This window comes from Gracilinanus agilis, chromosome 2 (assembly GCF_016433145.1).
Source record: "Gracilinanus agilis isolate LMUSP501 chromosome 2, AgileGrace, whole genome shotgun sequence".
NCBI classification, from domain to species: domain Eukaryota; kingdom Metazoa; phylum Chordata; class Mammalia; order Didelphimorphia; family Didelphidae; genus Gracilinanus; species Gracilinanus agilis.
Window position 1 is genome coordinate 152,058,066 of NC_058131.1, and position 27,745 is coordinate 152,085,810.

The 27,745-nt window shown below is 40.4% G+C and overlaps 1 protein-coding gene across 1 annotated transcript in view; it reads left to right on the forward strand.

Moving 5' to 3' along the window:
- BUB1 (BUB1 mitotic checkpoint serine/threonine kinase) overlaps positions 1 to 5,920 on the forward strand; it is a 57,880-nt gene extending 51,960 nt beyond the window's left edge. Inside the window, exons 21-25 of the mRNA XM_044663449.1 lie at positions 1,473 to 1,634; positions 1,851 to 2,008; positions 2,112 to 2,286; positions 2,832 to 2,938; positions 5,725 to 5,920. Coding sequence (XP_044519384.1) covers positions 1,473 to 1,634; positions 1,851 to 2,008; positions 2,112 to 2,286; positions 2,832 to 2,938; positions 5,725 to 5,920 — 798 coding nt within the window. The remainder of the gene's footprint in view (positions 1 to 1,472; positions 1,635 to 1,850; positions 2,009 to 2,111; positions 2,287 to 2,831; positions 2,939 to 5,724) is intronic.
- Positions 5,921 to 27,745: the final 21,825 nt, after the last annotated feature.

Genomic DNA, 27,745 nt, shown 5'->3' on the forward strand with positions numbered 1-27,745 from the left:
TTTTCAACCTGTTCCTGTGAGGAATCAGCCAGTTCCTGATATACAGCTTTGGTCCCAGAATCTGATATAACATCTATTGACATCTCAAGAGGGAATCGCCAGTGACCAGCATCAGTGACCTGAACTACTCGGTTACCTTGGTGGCCTTTGCCTACACCTGGGTGACTAGGTCACACCTGGCACCAGTTCCTGTCTCCACAACAATCTGTGGCTTTAACTAGAGACTATAATCAATGTGGGCTTAGCTTAGGATAGTTAGATTAGATTGGGAATTGAGACAGAGAGGGATTAAGAATATCCTCAGCTCTGCTGAGGACAGAAGCAACCCTTTGCAGGGTCAGTGGTGGGAATAAGGTAGTAATTATTAATAATAGGGAACCCTGAAGGCAGCTGGGTAGCTCAGTGGATTGAGAGCTAGACCTAAAGACAGGAGGTCCTAGGTTCAAATCCGGCCTCAGACACTTCCCAGCTGTGTGACCCTGGGCAAGTCACTTGACCCCCATTGCCTACCCTTACCACTATTCTGCCTTGGAGCCAATACACAGTATTGACTCCAAGATGGAAGGTAAGGGTTTTTTAAATAACAATAACAATAATAGGGAATCCCTAGCCCACATATCTTACCTTACCCAAATCAATACCTTACAATAAACCTGTTACTGTTTTAAGTGGAATCAGAATGCGTGTCTACTGACCTTAGACAGATCATCATCCTAGACTGGGTTCAGTCAAACCCCAGTCACCCGTATAAATTCCCTTTTAACAGTGGAGATGAATGTTTCTGGGAGTTGGGCTTTGAAAGGGTAAGGGACTTCAGGGGATAGCAGATTCTTATAAAGGCTTTTTGAAGATAAATGAGTCTTAGATATATTTGTAGACAGCAGGGTAGAAATCAGCCTTTAAAGAGAGAAGAGACATTGGGAAAGGGGGAGTTGAGGAGATATGGGGGGATCTATAAGAAAAGCCAGAGGACATGGATTGAGGGAGCATGATGAGAAGAGCCTTCTCTCTAGAAAGGGCTTGAATTATGAAGGAGAAAGAGGGGTGGGGAGAGTGAGGGCAAGGAGTTTTGAGAAGGGGGAGCTCAGCTTGGATAGCTTCTGTTTCTCAGTAAAGTTTGGGGAGGGTCCTCCAAAAGTTTCCTATCCTGATGAAATCATAATTTTGGAATCTCTCCTCTCCTACCCCCCAAAGAAAAAAAGTGGGTCTATATCCAATACAGAGGGGACTATATTAAGCTCAGGCATATATAGTTCTCTCTGTTTTCCAACTCATATAGCAGATATAGCGTCCCCTGATGCAGCTGCCCTTCATCCAAGACCCATTAGAGTGGTGATGAGTTCTAGGTTTAGAGTTGCCTTTCTTTCATCTGCTTGAAATCACTTGGCTTCCTTGTGATTAGTTATTCTTCTGATGTTTTCCAGAATATATAATAGGTTTTCCAGTAAATGTTCCTATGTACCTAATTACAGGTTCAGAAGCCTGCCAACCCCTGGGAATTCTATATAGGAACCCAGCTGAAAGAGAGACTCCCTCCCAGCATGCGCCACCTGTTTATCCAGTTTGATGCTGCGCATTTCTTCCATAATGGCAGTGTGTTGGTTGGTGATCTCTACAGTTATGGAACGTTACTAGTAAGTACACTTATATCTTTCAATTTGGCTGGATATTTAATTCTGTTTGAAGTATAGATTTTTGTGGCTGATATCATTCCATTCAGTGTTGGAGGTTGAGTTTTTGTTTTTGCAAGAAAAATAGGGAGGGATTTGGGGGGCATTGGTAGCCTATTTAGTCTTTGTGTAATCACATGCTGCTAATTAAGAATTTCATTTCTTCATTTCTGCTTACAGAATGCTATTAACCTTTACAAAAACACTCCTGAAAAAGTGATGCCACAAGCGCTGGCCATCTATTTTACAATAAAAATTCTCCACATGATAGAACAACTTCATAGCTGTGAGATCATTCATGGGGACATTAAACCTGACAATTTTATCATTGGAGACAGGCAAGTCTTATTCTTTCTTATCAGAGATCCTCTTACTCTCTGTTTATCTGTTCTTTGTTTCCATGATAACCAAGATTTTTTTCCCCCCCTCAACTAAATTCAGGTTCTTAGAGCCAGACAATGGAATAGATGACTTATCTCATGGATTGGCTTTAATTGACTTGGGTCAGAGTATAGATATGACCCTTTTCCCTAAAGGAACAACATTTACAGCAAGATGTGAAACCTCTGGTTTTCAGTGTGTTGAAATGCTCAGTCAAAAACCTTGGAACTATCAGGTATGGAATTAGTTCAGTCTGAGAATTTTGGTATTTCTTTTCTCAGGCCTTCAGAATGATTTGGGGATTCTGACTAATTTGTACATTTTTTTAAAGCTCTTTTGCATAAATTCTTTCTGAGAGTGAATTTCAGTTAAGAATCAGTAGAGATGGGGCCAGTTGGGTAGCTCAGTGGATTGAGAGCCGGGCCAAGAGACAGGAGGTCCTAGGTTCAAATCTGGCCTCAGACACTTCCCAGCTGTGTGACCCTGGGCAAGTCACTTGACCCCCATTGCCTAATCCTTACCACTCTTCTGCCTTGGAGCCAATATACAGTATTGACTCCAAGACAGAAGGTAAGGGTTTAAAAAAAAAATCAGTAGAGATAAGTATTAAGGCCATGGGAAAAGCTACTTGGATTTTTTGGTTTGGGGAATCTCTCCCCTTTCTCCTATTGGTCATTTTTTAAATAGTTGCCCCAGGAGCTAGAAATCCTTATGAATTGATTTTTAAGTAATCGGTTAAGTTATAAACAGTGTTGTTTTTCTAACGTGTTTTGTTCATAGACTGATTACTTTGGAATTGCTGCAACAGCGTACTGCATGCTCTTTGGCACCTACATGAAAGTGAAAAATGACCAGGGAGTCTGGAAGCCTGAAGGAGTTTTCAAAAGGTAGATCTTGTTGTTATAAAACACCTTTTGTTGCATGAAAAGGAAATATATAAGCAAAATCTATTCATTTCCACATGGATAGAAATGGATTCATAAGTCCATTCATAAGAAGCTAATGCATTTGGAAAAAAATTTATTGCTTCTTCACTTTTTAAGGAAAGAAGAACTAGAAACTGACAAGAAGATAAGCGGTTTGTTAGATGCTGTAGTTAAACGGGGGTCCTCTCTATAACACGATTTTCTGCAGAACAAAAATGTTGGCTCAATTTCAGGAGACATAGATCTAGAACTGGAAGGGACTTTAGAGGCCATCAAATCCAACCTTCCATGTTACAGATGGGGAAACTGAGGCATAGAGAAGTTAAGTAACCTACCCAAGGCTGCACAGCTAGTAAATGCTGAGACTAAGATTTGAATTCAGGTCTTCGACTCCACCCAGCTCCTGTATCTCATCATCCAAAGGGGCTTAATTATTAATGGACTTAATATTTCTGTTGAAAGTTTGGTATTTACATTCTGAGCAGTGTGTGCCTGGTGAACAGTTTTGGACTCAGAGTCAGGAAGGTCAGGATTCAAATCCTGCTTCAGATACATGCTGTGTGACCCTGTGAAACAAATAGTTTACCTCCCTAATCCTCTGTTTCCTTACATATAAAATGGGGGCTCTAGCACCCCAGTGTGGGACTAAGCGTTTTCAGGCTCTAAAGAACAATATACTAATAACTCCCCTTTTTGTTGTTGTAGTTGCTGACAGGATTATGCCAGCATTTGTAAAGAGAGCCTGGGGGGCTAGCGTTCTGCTGTGGGACCTTTTAAAGGAGGGGTGCTGCTGCTTTTTAAATATTTGGGTCTAACGTTCAGAAGTCATGTCTCACTCTTCATGTATATCTTCCCTAGAAAAGATGTCACATCCACATTTATTGTGCCCCATCCTGTGAGTCTAAAATCACTGAAGCCAAAACAGCTCCCAGTTTTACCTTCTGTCCTACCTTGCTCTGCTTACGCTGAGCTCATCTGCTTCCATTACGTTCCATTTTCCCTTGCTTTATAGACATCAGTACTCACGGGCTGCATTTCTAATTTTTTTCTGTATTCTTTTACATGTAGTTGATATAGTTTGACTTATTCTTTATTTTTCTCTTATGTCTGCGCTTAGCATTTTGTTTTTTTAAAACCCTCACCTTCTGCCACGGCTAGCTGCCCCCTTAGTAAATGTTTTTAAATGAATGAGGAATCTGCCACAATATTTAATCATCACATTTCGGAAGTAAGTAGACATTTATTGCCAAGCCCTACGATCTGCATTTTTAATGCAAACTTCAGATGCATTTTATGCATTTTGGTCAAGCAATCAAAACCTAAGTGAGCAAGCAAGTATACAAATAAGATTTAAAAAATTATTGCCAGAATGTCTTTGCTTTCAAAAAATATTAGTGCTACATGCCTATAGTCCCTGCTACTGTGGAAGCAGAGGCTGGTGGACAATTTCAGTTCAACAGCCATGAGCTCCAGCAGGGCTAAAGCCAGGTGTCCACACTGAGTCTGGCACCAGTACGGTGAGCCCCGGCAGAGAGAGGCCACCAGGCCACACCAGGAGAGGGCGTGCAGAGACAGCAGAAGCAGGCCCCCAGGGGCTGCTGTATGTCCAGCAGGGGCGAGATCCCAGATCTCCAAATAAAAGGTATTTCTAGAGAAAAGCATCTACCAAAAACATGCATGTAGATTTTAAAAATCTTATTTCAATAGTAGCTCCATATAATCATGATTATACTGACCTGGAAAAAGACCCAGAAGAGTATTTTGTTGAATGTCTTTAATAAATTCTCTACATTGAATAATTTAACACGGCAACATTTTTTTTAAGCCTTTGCTTTCTATCCTAGTAACAGCTCTTAAATCAGAAGGGCAAGGGCAAGGCAATCAGGGTTTAAGTGACTTGCCCAGGGTCACACAGCTAGGAAGTGTCTGAGGCCAGATTTAAACTAATTTGAACCCAGGACCTTCCTGCTATAAACCTGGTGCTCTATCCACTGTGCCACATTGCTGCCCCAACAAATGTTTTTCTGTAGTCACTTGCTTGAACCATAGCACATTGTTAGTGTCACATATATAGCCCTAAATATTTTTAGTCTGACTAATGTGGTTAACCAGGATTCACCCCTCAAAACAAATTCAATTTGAGTCTTGGGAATATCAGATCATAGCTGACTGAAACTCTTCTGCCAAGCGCAAACTATTTTTATCACCTTCTCCATATTATTTCTACCTTACCTTGGATCTAGATCTTTATTTTTACTAACCTCTAAGTGAAATCTAGCATTTCTTCCAGTTTAAACAACCAATGTTCTAAGAAGGGATCCATAGGCCACACCAGTTTGCTAGTTGGGTCTTTGACACAAAGGATAAGAAAACTCCTGATCTAGATAGATGGTCTTTGTTACCTGGTGTGATTTATTTTTCTAGCTGCAATAGCAATAAAATTTTGGACTTCCACCATAAGAATCCCAAATAAGCACATTCTGATCCCCTCATCCTATAGTTAATTACATGGGCCAAATGGAAGACTATCAGATTCTGGCCATAATCTCTCCCAAGCCAGAAATAAATTATTTCTAACAATCTTTAAAATTCTTTTGTATTACTATAGTCACAATTTTCCTTTTTATTTATTTGCTTCTTTCTGAAGTATGGATTTAAGCAAAAGGCAAGAAATGAATTAAATCTAATCTTTTTGATGTTATTGAAGGTCTTATTTTAAAAACATTTATTTTTTGTCGCACTTTTAGGGTTCCTAATTCTGAAATGTGGAATGAATTTTTTCATGTCCTGCTGAATATACCAGATTGTCACCATCTTCCTTCTCTGGAATCCTTACGGAAGAAACTGAAAGAAATATTTCAGCAGTCCTATGCAAACAAGATCAAATCCTTCCGCAGCCGGCTAATTGTGTTACTTTTGGAATACAAACGCTCGCGAAAATAAAATTAGATTTATTTCTCCCTGTTGTCTACATTGGTTCACTCTTTTACTTCCTAAGTGCCTCACCCAGAACCTGCCCGTCATCTTCCTCTTCTAAACGCCCCAAAAGACAGACAGCCCGGTGTAGCGGAAAGAGCGTCGGACTTGGAGTCAGCGGAGCCGTCACTAGCTGAGTGACCACAGATGAGCGCTTGGGCATCGGAGTTCCCCACCTCCCAGGAGGGACAGGAGGATCCGAGATTAACCTTAAAGTCCTGCAGGATGACTGCCATGACCATTATTAACGATGGGAAGACATCCTCGTCAGAAATATTCTACCGTCCATCAGCATTAAAAATATAATAGCCGCCTCGCCAGGAGCATTCAAATGCCAGCTGCGAAGGTGGGGACCCAAGTCTGAGGCTGACGTCGTTTGGGACCATGAAAGGGGCCATTAAGGGGGGAGTTGCCGAGGAAACGAATTCTTTAGCTGTCGAGGACGCCGGACAAGTTGGACTTCCTAGCGATTGTGGCTTTCTCGCCTCTCCCGTCTCCTAATCTTCCCGTCGTTCGGAGGGGGCAGCTGGGAGTGAGCTGCTCCTCGCTGTTCCCAGGGATGCAACTTCCCAGCCTTCCGCTCAGATGGGAATATCCTCCAGAACAATTGTAACGTCTAAAAGAAAAAAGTAATAAAATGAGAGATTTTGAAAGCCCTTGGTATCATTGTTTATATACATACATGCAATAACGCCCCCTTCCCCTGGCACATTTGGGCCCTATCAGCCATCAAGAACGCAGCCAGGAGCCTGGAAAGGGCAAAGGAGGAGAGAGGAGTCGCAGGAAGAAACCCACCTACCCACCGGCCAATTTAGGATGATGTGTAGGATTGGGGTGGCGTGGCTTTTTATGGTTTCCTTCAAAACCTTCGGTTCTTCCTAAATTACAGTGACTTAGAATGGAATTTTAAAGCTGGAAGAGATTTGGCAGATCCATCTAATCCAGTCTCTTAATTTTCATTTTAGTTGTAGAAATATTTAGGAAGGAAACTGGTAGCCATTGACCCAAAGAAAAAGTTGATGCAGAGGAGGTAATGGGGTGGGGGAAGGACTTTTCACTTTTATAAAAATGGACATTTCGGGGACCATTTAGTATAATAAATGTTAAATTTGATAAAAAACAAATGTACTCCTGAGTGCATCATGGCAAAAAATTGTAAGAACAGCATTATCATTGATCATAATGACTAAATTATGGAAAAGATTAAATAGAATATGCCAAGCCTAAGCCTAACAGAGTCAGCATGGGTTCCAAACTGGCCTCAGACCCTTCCTAGCTGTGTGACCCTGGGCAAGTCACTTAACCCCCATTGCCTAGCCCTTACCCCTCTTCTGCTTTTGAACCAATATTGAACCAAGTATTGATTCTGAGATGGATGGTACTGGTTTAAAAACAAAAAGGGAATAAACATTTATGTAGTGCCTACTACGTGCTGGGTACTGTGCTAAGCAGCTTACAAAGACTATCTCTGAATTGATCCTCACAAAGACCCTGAGAGCTTGGTGCTATTATTTTTCCTACCTTATAGGGCAACTAGATGGTGCACTGGAGAGAGCCCTGAGCCTAGAGTCAGGAAGATCTGAATTCAGATCCAGCACCAGACACTAACTGCACGACCCTGGGCAGACTTTGCCCAAATTTCCTCATCTATTAAATGGAGATAACAGCAGCACCTACTTACTACCCACCTTGATGGTTCCCTCTATGTGTTCTTTCCCTTTAGAATGTTAGCTCTAGAAACTGAAACTGTCTCCCTGCATGTTTGTATTTGTACCTCATGGGTTCAGCACAACACTTGGCATAAATTAAAAACTTTAGGCTGTAGATGGTTTCTTTGCATGGTGTCCCCCTGTTAGATTCTGAGCTCCTCGAGGGCAAGGACTATCTTTTGCCCCTTTTCACATCCCCAGTGCTTAGCATAGTGCCTGGCACCCAGCAAACTCTTGATAAATGCTGATGGGCTGGTTTCTTTAGGGGAGAGCCCCAAGCTGCTTTCCAGACTGGCTGGGCCCAGCTCATGGTTCTACTTTCAGGACATACATCAACGTGCCTGTTTTCCCATAGCACTCCAACATTTGTCATTTTCCTTTTTGACAACTTTGTCCATCTGATGGGTTTGGGTGGAATCTCAGAACTAACCTTAATATGCATTTCTCTGGTTATGAGTTGGAACACTTTTTTCATGTAGTTTGATATGCGGCTGACACAGAGGCTTCATAAATGCTTATTGATTGACTCTTAATTGCCTTTTCCATGTATGCAAGACAATAGCATAAGACACATCAACCAGAAAACAAGTAAAAAGTGTTATAAAGATACCTAGTGAGGCGGATGTATCTTTGTATTCTCCCTAGGTGCTGGTGATGGGGGAACACCAACCCCAATCACCCTTGCTAGTTGTTATAATTTCCTCTTTCAATAACAGATGCTCAGGAAGGACCCAAACAGTCAGGTGGATGGGTAACCCTTTCAGGTCCCACCTGGGGTTGGATCAATTATTAATATTGGGCTCTGATTAGCCTTGGATCACATTCATCTGGCTGCGTTTGCTCCCTCCCCAAGGGTCGTGATATAATGACCACTCAGGAAGGTACTTATTAAATACTTTATCTATGATCTTAATTAGGGAAAGGATAATCAGGATAGGGATTGGGGATTGGAGACCCTGCCAATCTAATATCTATAATCTATAATCACTCAGGGCTGGAGGCTATTGATTTAGTAAAGCTGGAGCTATTGTTCTTCACAACCCCTCTGCTTCAGCTTGGCCACTGCCAAACCAGAGGAGTAACTTTCCTCTCAGCTTTCTTATTATCAGTTTGGTGATGTGTTAGCCTTGACAGCCTTCAGGAAGTATTCAAATCCTACCACTCTCTTCTTCTCGGACCTCCCTTCCTCCCTTCACCACCTAAAGAGCTAGGAAGATTCAGAGACCTAAAGATCTAGGGACCAAAGTCCAAATCAGAGAGAGAACCCCCTCCAGATGGCTGTTAGGGGTATTTATACTCTCAGGCCAACCAACTTTTGCCCCTGGCTCACGGCATCTGGGAACATTCTGATCTCTCCAACTGCCTCCCTTGTCAATCAAGGTGAGACCAACATTTCTCAGGGTTTGAATATAACAAAAGGAGATAGAATTCATGTTGAGAGCCAGGGAAAACAGATGGATCTGCATGGATAATTGAATTAATTGTTTAAGTTTGCTTTAATGGAATATAACTCTTTCCTCTGGAAACCTTTCTTTTAAGATGGAAATTTAACACCGAGTAATAACTAAGGGACAGTCTCTATCATTTGGGAAAGTGAAAGGGAGGACCTAGTAATATTGATTCGTATACAAAACCCTTGTTTATTATATTTATGCTGTGGTAACTCAAAATCCCTGTAATTGTTCTCTGTGGGGCACATTGCAGGAAATAAGAATGAATGATCTGGAAAACAGATCACAAGCCTGGCAGACATGGCATAGTGATGAGGGGGAACTTCAGTTATCCAGACATCTGCTGGAGCGTGCTCTCTCTCTCTCTTTGTTTTCCCTAGCCCTCTCTCTCTCTCCCTCTCTCCTCTCTCCTCTCTTCTCTCTCTGTCTCTTTTCTCTCTTCTTTCTCCTCTCCTCTCCTCTTCTCTCTCTGTCTCTCTCTTCCCTTTTCCCTCTTCTCTCCTCTCTCTCTCTTCCTACTCTCTCTCTCTGTCTCTCTTCTCTCTTCTTTCTCCTCTCCTCTCCTCTGTCTCTCTGTCTCTCTCTCTTTCTGTCTCTCTCCACCTCCCTCCTTCTCTCTCCTCTCTCTTTCTGCCAAATTTTGTGCAGCTAATAACTTCCTGACTTTCTTGAATGATGTCATCTCAAAAAAGTAGAAAAACCAACATATGAAAATTGATTTCTGGATCTGATTCTTATCGATAAGAAGAATTGGTTGCTGAGATAGAAATGAAATGATGGGGAGCTTGAAAGGAAGATATTTCTCCCTCCTATTGTTTGTGGTAGAGGAGAAGGAAGCTGAGCATAATCTGACAGGCACTCTATATTTTGGGGAAATTTCAAGAGGGTCAGTCACATTAGCTTTGAAGAAATTCAAGTAATAGAGGCAGCTTTAGCAAGTTGTGCAAAGTGGGAAAACCTTGGGCTCTTCTCTGATTCTTTTTGTTACTTTTTTTTAAAAATCAGATAAGTTTTTATTTTTTTCCCCTTTCCATCTTCCCTCCCTTCCCCTAAATCTGGGACAAAACTCTGATTAAAAAAAATTATTATAGTCAAGTAAAGCAAACTCCCATTTAGGTATATCCAAAATGTGTCTCATTCTGCATGTTAGTCCATTATCTTTTTTTTTCCAGATACATATCAATATAATTTTTAATAATTGTTTCCTATGGAAACCACAAATAAATAACTTTGAAAAAATAATTTTCTAATATTTTATGAACCATGTTCTCTCTGTCCCATGCCTCCCCACTTCCCAAGATGGCAGATTAATTAATAATAATTATTAACATAGGTTACACATATGTTTCACAATGCACTTTTTAAAAAACCCTTACCTTCCATCTTAGAATTAATACTGTGTATTGGTAGGGGTTAACTGGCTTGCCTAGGATCACACAGTTAAAGACCACATTTGAACCCAGGACCACCCATCTCTAGCTGGTTCTCAGTCAACTGAACCACCTAGCTGCCCCCTGACTAATAATTTTTCAAATTAACCTGTGAACCTTGGTTGAAAGAGAACATACTTTAGGAATATTCTGCATGCTTTACAACAGGAAGATATCATATTAATAGTCCTCGAAGGGGAAGTAAAGACAGTATAATATTTTGGGGTTTGAGGGGGTTTGGTTTGATTTTTAAGGCACCAGGTATGATTAGAAATAATTTCAAAATTTGTAGATATACTTTTATAGGCACAAACCTGAGTTTCTCTACTCAACAATTTTCATATACTTAAAACATATCGTCCAGTCTTTGCACCCTTTTAGGTGGTACAATTAATGTGATTATATTGACAAAACTTCACTCCAAAGAGAGGAGAAAATACAATTCCTCCCCTTCTTTGGAGAGATGGGGACTGAGACTGAGGAACACTGTCAAGTTGGACTCATTTGATAGGCTGGTCAGTTTTGCTGAACTGTTTTTTCTCTGTTATAAGGGAGGGTTCCCTAGAGAGGAGACCAAGAATATATTTGGAAATGAATTTGGAATTTAAACGAAAATCAATTTTTACATTTAAATGAAAAATAAATGTTTGTAAGTAAATAAATGGAATAGCTACCCATGATTCTCATAGTTTATTAGAATATGAGTTTCTTAAAGGCAAGGACCATGTTTTTTTGCCTTTGTATTCTTGACATTTAGCACAATGCTTGGCACATACTTGAAGCATGATTGTTGACTAAGAACCTGCCAGTCATTCAATTCATAAGCATTGCTTGAGCACCTGCTAGTTTCTGGGTACTGTGCCAGACTAGAGTTACAAATAGAAAGAATGAAACAATCTCTATTCTCAAGGAGTTTATATTCTATGTAGAGGTTTATTTTTCATTTCCTACTGAAAATTAGGCACATTCAAATAAATATTTTTCCATTTCACTGTATAAGTAAAGATCAGATCTTGTTGGTTGGTATAGTGGATAGAGCTCTGGGCTTGGAGTCAGGACAATTTATTTTCATGAGTTCAAATCTGGCCTTGGATACTTTTTAGCTGGGTGACCCTGAGCAAGTCACTTAACCTTGTTTGTCTCAGTTTCCTCATCTGTACAATGAATTGGTGAAGGAAATGGTAAAGCATTCTAGTATCTCTGTCCCACCCCCCACAAAAAAAATTCAAAATGGGATCGTGACTGGCATGAATAAACAACAACAGGTCTCACTGGAACACCAACTCTTAGAACTTGCCGGATCGTGGGAGCAAAATACTCAATGCTATCTTTGATTGAAAAACCAATTTTGGGGGTTGCTACATGACTTAGTGGATAGAGAACTGGACCCAGAGATGGGAGGTTTGGGATTCAAATGCAGCCTCAGACCCTTCCTAGTTGTGTGATGCTGGGCAAGTCACTTACCCCCAGTTGCCTACCCATTAGTGTTCTTCTGTCATGGAATTGATACTTAATAGTGATTTTAAGAAGGAAAGTAAGGGTTTAAAAAAATAACAAAATTCAGATCTCTTGGACCCAGACACAATCTACCTTTTTTCTTTCTTCTTTTAAGATTTTTTAAATTCAAAGATATTTTATTTTCCCAATTACGTGAAATAATAATTTTCAACACACACTTTCCAGAATTATGAGATCCAAACTATCTCCCTCTCCCCACTCAGAGATGGTAAGTAATTTGGTCTGGGCCATACATGTATTATCATGCAAAACACACTTCCATATTGGTCATTGTCATAAGATCACACTCATACAAAACTCCAAACCCCAAAATAAAACCATAAATACCCTGAAGTGAAAGCTAGCATGCTTCGATATGCTCTACCTTTAGAGACAGAATGGCTCTTTATAGCCAGAGCTGAATAATCCAATGAAAACGAGATAAGGGTGCCAAGATAACGAGTTAAGAATAAATTAAATTCATGTTTATCAACTTGTTCCAATTAAAAGGAAGATGCCAGTCTCTTCAGTCTGGTGTGTGCAGCACCCCACCAACACTGATGGCTTGTGTCAGAGCCCTTTTCAACACACCCTCTGTCCCTGGCACCGATGCCCCACTTGCCAGACGACCAGCTAGAGGACTTTAAACTCCAGCCCAATTAGAAACATTGCTGCCACATTAGTGTTGTCTTAGCGCTGCCGCTTTCCATCTGTCCACCCATTTATGCCAGATCTCCCATTTAAATAAAAACTTCATAATCTAGTTTCCTAGCAACAGGAAAGGTCCCCCAGGACCCATGCCTGCTTCCACATAAAGGAAAGTACCAGGTAACCCCCAAGCCAGGTCCTCAAGCAGCTCCCCTTTTCTCTTCTGCTTAGCACTGACCACAGTTTCCAACTACATTGGCTAATGGAGTTTGTGATAGGCTTCGAGGACTGAAGAAAACCATCCCATGTACAATAGGGTATAGAATGCTGGATTTGACTCAAGAATCCCAGAATTCTAGAGTTGGAAGCATCTTAAGTATCTTAGGCGGCAGCATTGCCTAATCTGACAATGAATCCCCACTACAATCTGACTGATAAGTGATGATCCAACTTTTACTCAAATACCTCCAATAAATCCACAATTTCTCTACCAGGCAAGGATTCTGTTTTTAAACAGTTTTATTCGGAATTTTTCCCAACCCCATGCCTATTTCCATCTTTGCAGCTGCCACCCCACTGCTCTTTTTGTGTCTACAGGCAGCAAACCAATCAAGTCGAGTCCTAGTTTGCCCCGTAGCCCCTGTGGGACCTGGGGGAAATGTCTTGCATGCTCTGGACCCCAATTTTTCATCTGTAACATGAGAGCATTGGAATATAAGGTTCCATTCTTTGTAGATGGAGAGGAAACAATTCCCAATTGTATGTTATTATTCTCAGTATTATATAGTTGTCAGTTCTTTCTCTTCATCCCCCTTCTGAAAAAAAAAATGGCTTGTGGGTGTTTTGTTTGAAGAGTTATTTAAAGACTATATTAAATGGGACCAGCTAGGTGGTGAATAGAGCACCGGCTCTAGAGGCAAGAGGTCTTGAGTTCAAATATGCCTTCAGAAACTTATTAGCCATACCAGCTGGGCAAAATCATTTAACCTTGCTTGCCTCATCTATAAAATGATCTGGAGAAGGAACAAGCAAACCATTCCAGACTCTTTACCAAGAAAACCCCAAATAGGGTCATGAAGAATTGGACATGATTGAAACAACTGAACCACAATAATCTTAAATGAGAAATCAGGCCTGCAGACTTGTACTCATACTAAGCTATGGTATTCACATCTAAGATGCCAAATGTTCTAGGGGTAAACAAAGAGAATGCAAAGTGAAACTTGCCTGACATCGATAATGGGGGGGGGGGGGCACATTTCACCTTTAAATGGGTTTTTCCAGGTTGAACAATTATAAACGCAGGTTCTGAGGTTAGGATCTGGAGTACCACATCTTGATTTTCTTTCTCTTTTTTTGCTCTTATCTTTTGTAGGAAGTTTGCGAGGACAGTCGGAACTATCTAAATAAAGGACATAGTATATAATGAGGAAGAATTCATAACTTAAAGGTTATGGGCCTTGGATACTGGATGACACCATCAACAAAAATAAACTCACATTTGGATACAAAGTTTGAAGTGCTTTTAGGTTTCTAAGTGGAAATGTCCTGAAGGGAACTGGAGACGTGGATCTCAAGGTCAAGAAAGATCATGACTGGCAATACAAAATTAGGAGTCAGATGCATAGATAATAGTTGAAAACATGGGAGTCAAAAAGATTGACAGTAGAGAGATGAGACAGGATGGACCCTTGGGAAAATTCAATTTAAAGGCCAAATCTCTTGCCTTTGCAGTCACAAAATCCTCTTGGACCTACTTTGTATATATTTTGACCTCATTGCCAAGAAGACGTGAAGTCAAATCCCACCTCTAACACATAATGGCTGTGTTAGCCGGGGCCAATCAAATAACTCTCAGCGCTCTTGGCCACTCTCCAATACTACAAATTTCAGAGAAGTCCTTCAGCTTTATTGATAAAGGAAGTTTCTTTATCTGGGGGTTCCTTATCAATATTCATGAAATTCAAATATTCATGTATAGAGGTCCAGCTTCTAGTCCATCTTCTCTGTCTATGTCTATATATGCATATGGTGTCTTTCCTGATACTATCTCACTATCATCTTTGTGCTCTAGTGTCTAGCACAGAGTAACTTCACATATTCTTTTTTTTATATTTAAAACTTTACTTTTTTAATTCCATAATATTCATTTGTATAAATGAATAATCTTATAAAACCCAAACCTCAAAATATATACCCCAAAAAACAAGTGATAAATCATATTTTCATCTAAATTCCTATTCCAACAGTTCTTTCTCTGGATGTGGATAGCATTCTTTTTCATAAGTTCCTCAGAATTGTCCTGGATCATTGTATTGCTGTTAATAGCAAAGTCTATCACATCTGATCATTCCACAATATTTCAGTTACTGTATATTATGTTCTCCTGGTTCTGCTTATTTTACTCTGCATCATTTCATGTAGATCTTTCCAGTTCTTTCTGAAATCATCCTGTTCATCATTGCTTATAGAACAATAGTATTCCATCACCATCATATACCAAAACTTGTTCTAGTTTCACATATTCTTATTAATGCCTGTTGATTGAGTAATTGTTCAGGAAGTGGCCAAAGTACTAACAAGGAAACAATTAAACTGGTAGATGTGGTATTTCTGAAACCAAGAGAGGGAATTCAATAGAAGAGGAGGGTCAACTGAGTCTAATTTGGAAGAGAGGTCGCCAAGAACAGAAATGTAAAGAGAAAAAATCATTAGGTATGACAACCAGGAAATCATTAGTAATGTTTGAGGAAGCAATTTCATTAGTATAGTAGTGACAGAAACCAGGTTACAAAAAGATTGAGGAAAGAGGTGATAGAGGTGGACAGTGACAGGAGTGGGATCCCGGTGTCTTGAAATCTTATATTTTTCACCAGTTAAAAAACATTGAAAAATAGGTATTAATCATGTATCTATAATACTCTTGTATAATCTGATACATACTATCCTGTACCTTCTCTATGTTCCCTACACAGCCAATAAAGACATTCCAGAAGGATACTGAGACATCTCTCAGGTTGAAAAGTGATGGAAAACTGAAAGGAAAATAAGATATATGCACTGAAGACTCTCATAGTCCAGGGGAAATCCCTTAAACCTGTACATGCCCCGATCAACTGGGTTTTTTGAGAACCCCAATTTTGCCCCTGTCACCTAAGAATTCAACCCTTGGGAAGTCCCAGAATCATCCATTTCAGGCTGAACAATAGACCTTAAAATAATTAGCCATCCTAGTTCATGGGTCTAATAGATCCAATCAAATGTTAAATACCTTTTTGTCCTAGTAGTTTCTCCCATGGTATCAAAGTTCTCTCCCTGGTAGCCCAGCTCTAGACTGGACCTTTCCCTTTTGTATCCATTATAAAGCATCAGCCTCTCCCTGATAATCCTGTCTTGGACTTCTTATTTCCTTGTAGCTATGGTAAAGCCAATCATTCTTCTCTGTTCTTAGTTCCCCAAAAGGTATATAAGATCCCCAAATTCTGTTATTCTTTGGAGACTCTTCTAGCAGGTTGATCTGCCCAGAGATACTGTCCCCAGAGCCCCAGAGTTTTGACTCTGTGTAATATTTTGGTGTTTGGCTCTATGTAGCAGCCAATTATTTTGGACCTATCTCTTTCCAGATTAAAGACTTGGTTTTTATGACTATAATAGTTCTGTGTTTTTCCAAGTTAACACCCCCTTTGTCATGTCCTTAAGTTCCCCTATGGCCCCTGTGAGACCCGAAAACATACCTCTACCTGAATTTGCACACCCCTCTTCTATACCCTTTCCCAGGGTTTTCCATCTGGAACTCCCTGAAGGCCCAAGGGAGGATGATTCTAGAAAAAGGTGGGAGAATCCCCAGGAATGGGAAGTGACAAGCCCTCAGACCCTCAATAAATATATAAACCTTAATCCCTTGCTTAGGTCATTCCACAACATTGAACCTCTTCTTTAAATAAACACTTTCATGCCCCTGAACAGAACAGAGTTTTGAGCTTCCAATTCTTTGGGTGAGATCCTGCTACAAACTTTGGTGTTTTTCCCTCCGCAGAGGTAAGGGTGAGGAATGAGACTATGAAATATAAACAACTTTTTTTTTTTAAACTCCTTACCTTCCATCTTGGAGTCAATCTTGTGTATTGGCTCCAAGGCAGAAGAGTGGTAAGGGCTAGGTAATGGGGGTTAAGTGACTTGCCCAGGGTCACACAGCTAGGAAGTGTCTGAGGTCAGAATTGAACCCAGGACCTCCCATCTCTAGGCCTGGCTCTCAATCCACTGAGCCAACCAGCTGCCTCCTATAAATAACTTTTAAAATGAAATTTCCCTTTTATTAGGAACTTAAACATCAACAAACATAAACATCTCAATATACAAACAGAAAATTGCATATGAAACTGTGAATTTGTTACATAATTTTTTCAAGTGTGTGTTAAATTTCATGGGCAAGCACCATGAAACTCTCCTGCTTGTCTGTGTCCCATTCTGGATTTCCTTCTGCTCTTGTCTGTGTATTTTTAAAAATGTTTTCATAATGCTATTTTCTTTTCTGTTCTTCTTTTAGCAATAATGTCATCACCCAACAGCCCCTCTACTCTCACCTTCTCCCCTGGACCCCCAGAAATCCTCCTTTATAACCAGGACAACATTTTCAAGGTTAGAATAAAGAGAATATAGATGAGATGGTAGCTGAATGGGATATTTATATCAAGGGAAAGTTTTTTTAAGTTGGGAGAGATAAAAGATATGAGCACATCTGTAGACAGATGGGAAGAAGCCAGGAGTGGAGTAAAGATTAAAGATGAATGAAAGAAGGAGAATATGATTATGGGAACAAAGTCTAGAAATGGGATCAAGAACCCAGACCAAGTTCTAGTGGAGAGTAGAGATGGTGCTGAAAAGTTGTAGATTTGTTAGGGTTTTTTTTTGGGTGGGGGAGAGGAAGAGTGCTGAAACATTTTTAACAATAGAGATTCCAGTGGGAAAGAGCACATCTGTAGGCAGAAGGGAAGAAGCCAGAAGCAAAGATTGAAGATGGATGAAAGAAGGAGAATGCCTATTGGAACAGAGCTAAAGGATATTGAACAAGATAGAAGCCTCAGTTTTCTCAGTGAGGGAGGAGATTAGGTCATCTACTGAATGTGCAGGATTAGTGATGAAAAAGAGAGAAGACATTTGTTATAGAAATAATGGGTATAAGGGAGATATAGAGATATATAATGATGATGATGATGTGTATCTGTCTATGATCTCCTTAGCTGCAGTTGGTGGAACACCTACTCCTATTACCCTGGCTGCTGCTATAAGTTATCCCCTTCTCTCTAACTGGTTTGGTTGAGAACCTGTTAGGGATTCTTTAATAGCTGCCCAAGTAAGGACCCTTGAGAGGTTAGATATATGGGTAACCTTTCCAGGCCCAACCTGGGGTTGGATAAATTGGTATTGGGCTATTGATCTGCCTTGGATAACATTCAGGATCTGACTGCATTTGACTCCCTTCCCAAGGGCCGTAATAGAAAGACCACTCAGGAAGGTACTTGTCCTTGAACTCTTTTATCTATAAGTAGGGAAAGGATAACAAGGTCAAGGAATGGGGATTGGAAACTCTATCAATTTATTATCTATTAGACTGATTAACAATCAGAACTGGAGGCTATTGATCAGGTGGAGGCTTGAGATTTCACCTCTTCCTCTATCTCTGGCCAGACCTGGCCACAGCCAAGCCAGAAAATAGGGAAGGCTATTGGTGCAGATGTATTGATGGTCTTTATTCTCTCAGCTCTCTCCCTACTAATGTTAATGATTCACTAGCTCTCATAGTCTATCAGGAAATAGATTCAGGCTTATTACTACCTTTTTCTTCTTAAACCACCCTTCAACCACCCTTCCAGCCACCCACTGCCAAGATTGAACCACCGGGGTTGGCAGAGATCTGTGATCTCCAGTTCTCAGCCTCTGAGTCCAGAGACCTCTCAGTCCAGAGACTTCCCTCTAAAGTGGCTGTGAGGGGTATATATAGGGTGGGGCCAACCGATGTGTGCCCCTGGCTCATGGCACCTGGGAGCATTCTGAGTCTCTCAACTGCCATCCCTGTCAGTCAAGGTAGCATCCATCTCTTCCCAGATTATTGAATATAACACATTTTAAAGATAGACATGGAAGGGTGAGATGAATTGATGAGAGTAAGATGGGAGAACTATTAAGTAGCAGAGGACCCTGGTGAGGTTATCTTGCATAAATGGTAAGTTTGTGAAATCCACTTGATTTCATGATTTTTCTAGTAACTCCTTAGCAGCCTGGGAGAAGGAACAAAGAAAGTAGATTGTGGGATGTTACACAAGAACAGGGATTTTGCAGGTTGCAGATATCAGAAAGTCCCGGGGCAAGAGATTGTTGCATATTAGGTAGTAAAACATTAAAGCAGCCAACTATGAGATCAGAACTGGGTAAGGGGCAGCTAGATGGCTCAGTGGATCGAATACTGGGCTTGGAGTCAGGAAAACCTGAATTCAAATTTGACCTCAGACACTGTGTTACTCTTGAGGCCTCAATTTCCTCATCTGAAAAATGAGTTGGTAAAGGAAATGGCAAACCACTCTAGTAATCTTGCCAAGAAAACTACAAATGGGGTCACAAAAAGTCAAACATGATTGAAAAATGGCTGAACAAGGAAGTGAATAAAGCCAGAGTATGGGGAGACACTCCAGATAGGAAGAGGTTAAAGGATTAGCGGTCATGGTAAGAATGAAGGCTAGGATTAGATTGAGGGAGAAAGTGAAGGAGGTTAAAGGAAAGGGAATTGTAATCAGAAAGAATTTCAGACTCTGGATCTTAGAGGAGTCTACCACTCATTCTAAGAGATGACAAAGTCTGAAGTATGACCGAATCAGACTGGCTGAAATGAAGGGCAGAGCAGGGTCTGTGGAGTTGAAGAATTGAGGTTATGGTGCTAGAAGATTGATCCACCTAAATGACAATGGCAGAGGATAAGTTAAGAGACGACCATGAGCTAGTTACTAAAAGTACTGAATCATCCAAAGGTCATAAATAATCTTAATTGCAAGGATAATAGGAAGGCCAATAGATGAGAGCAACAAAGATGAAGAAAAGGAGATATAAGGAGATTGAATGGATCTCCAACAAGGAAAGCCATAATGGACAGTAGAAAAGGGATAATCTGGAAGTAGCAGCAGGGAGGTAAGAGTTTGTCCCTTCCCCTCTTGATATTGCATCTTACAGAGAGTAGAAGGAGAAGCAACCGGTGATTTAAGTTGTAAAAGGTCTGTGGTCTTCAGGGGAGATCCAAGGTAATGAGACGGAAAGAAGATTGGATGGGAAATTTGAGGACATAAAGGAATTTGTCCACAATAGAATTGTTTAAAAAGGGACATGAGCTAGACGATGAATGATCTGATCTCTGCTTTATTTGAATCTGGGGGAGACTATGGAGTAAGAAGAAAGGCCATAAAGACTTCTTCCCCTCTGAGACTTTATAGCCCTGAGAACGAGACCTCAATCTTTGACCCTTTTTCATTCTAGGAGAATGGAGTGGAGTCTCCAATCTTTGGAATTTCAAATGTCTAGAACACAAACCACAGCAATCCAGAAGCCAGAATCAGACTGGGTTTTGCAGTGCCCCAAGAAACCAGGAGAGATCTTTTTTTCTTTTTTGAAACCCTTACCTTCCATCTTAGAATCAATACTGAGTATTGGTTCAAGGCAGAAGACTGGTAAGGGCTAGGCAATGGGGGTTAAGTGACTTGCTCAAGATCTGCTGAGCGACCTAGCTGCCCCCACAAATATATTTACTTTGAAGATATAGGAAATGCAAAATACACTTACGCCACTTTGGTCTCAGAGATTAGGTTCAAAGCTTCACTTGGTTCCTACCTAGATTGGTCCTAGTAAGTGTACATCTAGACACATCATGAGTGTTCTGTGAGTCCTTCCACTGGGCTGAGATCCTGAAGATCACTTCTAAAAGACCTCTCCTTGGGGGCAGTTGGGTAGATCAGTGGATGGAAAGCCAGGCACAGGGAAGGGAGGTCCTAGGTTCAAATCTGGCCTCAGACACTTCCTAGCTGTGTGACCCTAGACAACCCCCTTTGCCTAGACTCTTCCAGTCTTCTGCCTTGGAGCCAATGCACAGTATTGATTCTAAAATGGAAGGTAAGGGTTTAAAAAAAAGTAAATATATTTGTAAAATCTTTTCTTTTAATGGGCAATGAATGATTAGGATTTGAGTGGGACTGGTAAGGAGTAGGAATGATTAGAATATGAAAATGTGTGGAAGAGAAGGCAGTATGGGCGTGTAACTTGTATCTAAAACTGTGAGAATGGATGGCGGGATGGGGAACCAGCATAACAAAAGGAAATTAGGATGGCACATCTTATGCACAGTCGATTGTTGGTAACATCACAGGATCTGAGTGGGAAGGAATGTCAGAGGCCATCTAGTCCAATGGGCACCTGAACAGAAGCCTCCCCTACAACCAGAAGTGTGCTAGAGCCAGCTCACACAGGCTGAAGGGAGTCCACTGTTATATTTTCATTATACCTGAGAAATCAGGGCTTGTTTTCTTGTTTTATTGATTGTCTACAGTTGGGAAAGTGTGAATAATGTAGAGTAAATTTAAAAGTGTGTGCATATATCCCCACCTCCACATCCTAGTCAGTAAACATTTATTAGCATATCTCTGTACTTTTCTGCAAATATTGCTTGAGCCTGGGTGTTAAACATTTACTAGCATACCTTTGTCTTGTTCTATAAACATTGATAGAGCCTGGATGTTAAATATTTACTATATTTACCTTATACACATTGCTTGGGCTCAGAAGTAGTATAGAAGGATGCTGAAGAAATGAGGTTATCACCAGGCTGGAGGCTAATAATAATAGGCATTTATGTAGTATGTTAAGATTTGCAAAGTACTTTCCATCCATGACCCACAATATTCTTGCCTACATAACACCAGACAAATGGTCATCCTACCTTTGCTTGTAGGGCTCCAGGGAAGGAGGCCTTGCTACCTTCTAAAGCTGCTCAATGCACTTTTCTGTGGCATTATTTGTAGGGAGATTTTCCTTATATCAAATCTAAATTCTCCTCTCTGTAACGTTCCCTCATTGCTCCCAGTTCTGCCCTCTGGGGCCAAGTAGAACAAATCCAATCCTCCTTCTACAGGAGAATCCTTCACAAACCTGAAGGTAGCTCTCATGTTCCTCCAGATGCTCTCCAGGCTAAACCCCTTCATCTTCCAGAGAAGTCCAGTATTTTGCCAATATCCCAAGTGGTAACAAACAGAACTGGATTTGACTTTAGGTCTTTTGACCCCAAGCCCAGTGCCCTTCCCAATACACCAAATACCAATGCTTAAACTCAGCGATGACGTTAATGATAATAAAAATAAATGCTAATTTGTTTACGAACAGGTTACACTTACAAAGCACTCTACATGCTTCTCTTTTGAACCTCTGACCCTCTGATTGGAGGCTGGAGCCATGAACTCCTTCATTTAAGAAGGGGAACAGCGCCTGCATTGCCTCAGTTGTCAGCTAGCTGAACTCATTGTGGACATCTTGGGTTTTCCCACCATGTCCCTGGGCAAGGTCCTTTTTCCCCTCTCCCTCAGCTTTTCTATTTCTTTTCTGTGTTGTCTCTCCCAGTGCCCCAACCCATTAGAATGTAACTTCCTCGAGAGCAGAAACTTGTCTTTTTTTTATATTTATATCTTGTTTAGTACAGTGGCCAGCCCCTAATGGATGCTTAATAAATGTTTCTTGACTTAAATGACCAATATAAGAAGTTGGTTCTGGGAAGGAAACCTCATAGCATGACTCAGATCCTGATGTTACAGAAGCCAGCCCAACTAGAATCCAGGGTCTGCTCCTCCCCACAGCTCAATCCTTAATTGCCAGAGCTAAAACTTTCTTGGATTCCTGAATCCTTTTCTCCACTCCCAATGGGTTGTGGCCCTGGAAGCTGTTTCCTCCCTCTAGTCATGGACTCTCTAATGGGTCTATGTCTTTCTGGAGAGTGTGCCTCTGCTCCCTGATGGCTTCAGGGTCTCCTAAGGAGCTGGATTTTCACATCTATACCAGATGGTAGCAGGAGAAAAAGGAAAGATTTTCTCCTCATGTCAAAAAAGGATGACCAAGCACAGGCATGCTAGTAGTCCTTCAAGGAAAGACATTTGCTTTCTGTAAAGGGAGAAAAAACAGACAGAGTACTGGGTCTGGAGTCAAGAAGATACATCTAACTAAGCCCCAAAATGGCCTCAGACACTTATCAGCTGTGTGAACCTGGGCAAGTCACTTAGCCCTGTTTATCTCAGTTTCCTCATATGTAAAATATGGTGGAGAAGGAAACCATTCTAAAGTCATTGCTAAGAAAACCCCAAATGTAGTCACAAAGTATCTGACATGACCAAAACAATTGAATTACAACAAAGGGAGAAGAAAGGGGTAATATGTCTTTGTACTTCATTAACACATTAATACCTCATTTCTTCTATTATTCCCCGCAGTCCTCTACCCTCACTTTCTATAATTACATCAAGTAGGCAGACAGGAAAGGGGGAAAAAATCAATTGGTCCCTTGCCTATCCCACAATAGGGGTCTAAATTCTGGAAGACCCAAGACTAATTCTATTCAGTGAAAAAAAAAATTAAAAATCTCCCCACAGTTCCTGGCTCTGGGCTTCATTCCACTTAACTTTTTCATCCATTATAATTTGCTTAAGACACCTTTATTTATCTTCAAAGTATCTAAAATGCCTTTTCTCTCCCCAAATTATTAAATTTTCGGATGTCCCCAAATTTCCAGCTTATTTTCCATGCAAATCTCCAAGTGGTCACTGTTTCTGAGGGATTTATTGGTAGACAGTAGGGGCAATCAGTCAATATGTAGGTATGCACCTGATTACATGGAAATAGTGTCCTTTTCTCAGCTTGCCTTCTCTTGGTCTTTAATACTTAAGAGTATAAATTAAGAGCTTTTAGTAACTTCTGTTGGATCAATTTTTAGACAAGAGAAGGGCTCCATTTAAACTATTCTCACATACCATGTCTTGTTTCACAAGTGGAAAGCATGAGTAGCTACACTGGAAAGGCTCCTGCTCACTCCTTGGGCTCTGACTCCTCCAAAGACAAAACAGTACACCATGGCTCCTGATGTGAACGACGGAGTTGGGAGGCCGCCTATTGGCCAATAGGCTAATTGCACATCATGGGAAGGGACCAGATGGGGCCCTAATGGTCCTCTAGTTCAGCCCCCTATTTCTGGATACAGCTACACAAACGACCCTGGATCATTCTCTGCCCTGTATCTACAACTCTGCAAAGAAGCTAGCAAGACCACCTTAACTGCCATCCTAGGATCAAAGAATCTTAGCCTTGGGCATCATAGTTAAAGGTGATCTGTTGTTGTTCTATCATTTCAGTAGTGTCAAAGTTTTTGTGACCTCATTTGGGATTTTCTTGGCAAAGATACTGGAGCAGTTTGCCATTTCCTTCTCCAGTTCATTTTAAAGATGAGGAAACCGAGGCAAACTGGGTTATGTGACTTGCCCGATGTTACAGTGTCTAAGGCTGAACTTGAACTAGGGTCTTCTGACTCCAGTCCCAGTGCTCTATCCACTGGGGTCACCTTATCAGATTATCTAGTCCCCAAAGATTACCTAGCCCAATCTATTTTATTTTTAATTTAATTTAGTTAACAAAAAAGTTGTCTCTCCCTTCCACCTCACTGAAAAAGAAAAGTAAAGTTCTGTCAGCAAACTATATAACAAGGATGTCATCAAACAAAACAAATTTCCACATTGGCCACATCCAAAACTCATGCCTCATTCTTCAGCCTGAATCTCTCATGTCTCTTGTCAGGGGGTGGATAGCACGCTTCATCACTGGTCCTTTGGCATCATGGCTGATTGTTACTCTGACTTTTCAAAATTCTGTCAAAATTTCTGTTCAAATTTCTGTCTTTTCAAAATTCCAACCCATTTTTTTATTTGGAATATTTTTCCATGGTTACATGATTCATGTTCTTTCCCTCTCCCCCACACCCCTTCCCTCCCCATAGCTGACGCGCAATTCCACTGTCCAATCCATTTTTAAACTGAGATAAATACACAGTTAACATTGAAGGGAGATTTGTAATGTCTCTATCTTTGTGCTGACCGCATCTGGGACAATACCTTGCACATATTAGGAACTTTATAAGATTTTTTAAATCCCAATCTGAGCAAAATATAGTATTTAAAACCCTCCCCAGGAGGGCAATAACCTACCGTTCCACAATTATTTCACATTATTTTTCCATCACTAAATTCCAGACAAATTGGCCTCCTTGCTATTATTCTCTTTACATATTCTCTCCTCCACCTCCATACCTTTGCACAGAAAATCTCCCACACCTGAAATGCTTTACTCCTTCACATCTGCCTTTTGTTATCTCTGGCTCTCTTCAAAGCTCAGTTGTTGTACAACCTCCCTCTTGAGACTTTCCTTGGTTCCCTTAGATATTAGAGCTCTTTTTAAAAATTAAGCTGGACCTATAATTTCATCCCCAGGAGGAGGTCCCAGGAACAAATTTCCTCTGTCAATGAAGATCATACCTTCATTGTAACTTGTCATCTCAGGAAGCTGCCTGGGGCCACAAGACCTGAAATGGCCTGCCTGGGGTCACTCTCTCTTCCAGAATCATTCCAATCCAGCGGCAGGACAGAAGTCCAAATAACTCACGATGACCTGGGATGCAGGTGGCATCTTCAATGTCTGTCCAAGCTCTAAGCACTCCACAGCTCCTGCTTCAGCAGCCTTCATGACCTTTGGAACAAACTTCTCATTCACCCATTCCATTGAGGAAGTCTTAACACGGTTGGATTAGACACTCCCCAATTCCCTGGCCAGTTTGGGGGCTGTCGGTGACCCTCAGCCTGGTTTAACCTATCATCCAAGACAATTTTACCAATGTGGCTACTGCAAACTCCCCTTTCTATATATTTTTGTATTTCCATATCTGTGAGTATATATCATATTGCCACCTCAATGCAGAAGAAAGTCAGTTCCTTAAATTTGGGATAAATTTCTTTTTTGGGGATAAATTTTCTGTTTCTTTTTCTGAAGCAAATATGTGTCATGGTGGATAAAATATTAGAATCGGGGGTCAGAAGACCTAAGTTTAAATCCTGTCTCATTAACTTCTTTGGGCTCCAGTATCCTCATATTTAAAATGGAAATAAAAATTGTACCTGTCTCTCAGGATTGTTATAATAGCCCAATGATTAAGTTCTTTGCCCTAAATTGTTTATTGATGACTATAGACATGGTAGTTATTATTAATTTTTTCTTTGCATTTTTGGGGTCTAGAATAATACTGTATACACAGTATACACTTGAAAGAATTGATGAATGAAACTGAATCCTACAAGGCTGTGCCACAGTAGGAAATTCCTATTTATTCATTCAACAAATATTTATCAAGCACCTACAATGTGCAAGGTAAATGGGGATGGAAACCCTGTCCCTGTTTTCAAGGAGATTCCAGTCTATTGGGAGTGGATGCTGGGTGGGGAGAAGGAAGAAGGCTATGACACAGACATTTATACCGGTGGTGTTCAGCTAAACCCTCCCCTAGAATGAGGGATGAACAGAATCTTCTGAGGTCACTGCCACCCATCTGAAATGAGAAAAAAATAAACTTTCACAGTGTTAACAACATGGGATTGGCACCAAGTAGGGTCTTCAGTGTCTGCATCTTCAGAGACACATTTAATACTGAGTGTCCCTTGCACAATAATAAAAGGGAATTTTGATAATCCAAACTGCCATTTCTGGCTTTTTGTCTTTGTGGAGAAAAAATCTGGCACATTAAAAAAAAAGAATCAAATAAAAAATGATTTTCAGGGCAGCAAGGTAGCACAGTAGATAGAACACCAGGCCTAGAGATGAGAGGTTCTGAGTTCAAATCTACCATCAGACATTTCCTAGTGGTATGACCTTGGACGAGTCACTTAACCCTCATTGCCTAGCCCTTGCTACTCTTCTATATTAGAATTGATAGTAGGATAGAAAGTAAGGGTTCAAAAAAAAAAAGAAAAGAAAAGAAAATGGTTTTAATGGAATCATTTCCCTGAAGTCAGGAAAACCTGAGTTCAAATCTGACTCTCTGGCACTTACTAAGTATAAGAACCTGACCAAGTCACTGTCTGCCTCAGTTTTCTCATCTGTAAAAGGGGACAATAATAGTATCTGCCTCCCAGGGTTGTTGGGAGAATAAAACGATATAATATTTTTAAAGTATGCTATTATTAACTGAAGGAAAAAATTGCCCAGGTCATAGGTACTAACACCAATATAAGAATCTTCAAGGACTAAAAATGGGTTGGTTTCTGAGAAACCAAGAATGAAATCTCAAAATTCAAACGATATTATGATCTTTACATAATTTTATTCCCATGTTCACATTTTTCATCTTGTATAAAGCTTGGAATTATCGTACTAGAAAAACCTCCATTAATTTTTTAAAATTTTTTTTAAACCTCTACCTTCCATCTTGGAATCAATACTCTGTATTGATTATAAGGTAGAAGAGAGATAAGGGCTAGATATTGGAGGTGAAGTGACTTTCTCAGGGTCGCACAGCTAGGAAGTGTCTGAATCCAGATTTGAGCCCAGGACCTCCCATCTCTAGACATTGCTCTCAAAGAACTGAGTCACTTAGCTGTTCCCCATTAATTATTTAAATACTTTAAGTTCTTAGAATATAGCAACATCTATTTAGTAGGATAGCAGAATACTGTGTAAAAATAAACTACTAGGATTTTATATACACTTTGAAACAAGACTCCATATGTATACACATATGCAAAACAAGTGCTATTAATAATCCCTGTATAAAATATTCTTGGAGCTCCTGGGTTCAAATTTAACCTCAGATACTTTCAAACTATATGACCTTTGGCAAGTCACATAACTCCAACTGCCTAGCCCTTTCCACTTGTACATCAATTCTAAGACAAAAGGTAAGGGTTTATTTAAATACAAACACACACACACACACATATTCCTTATTTG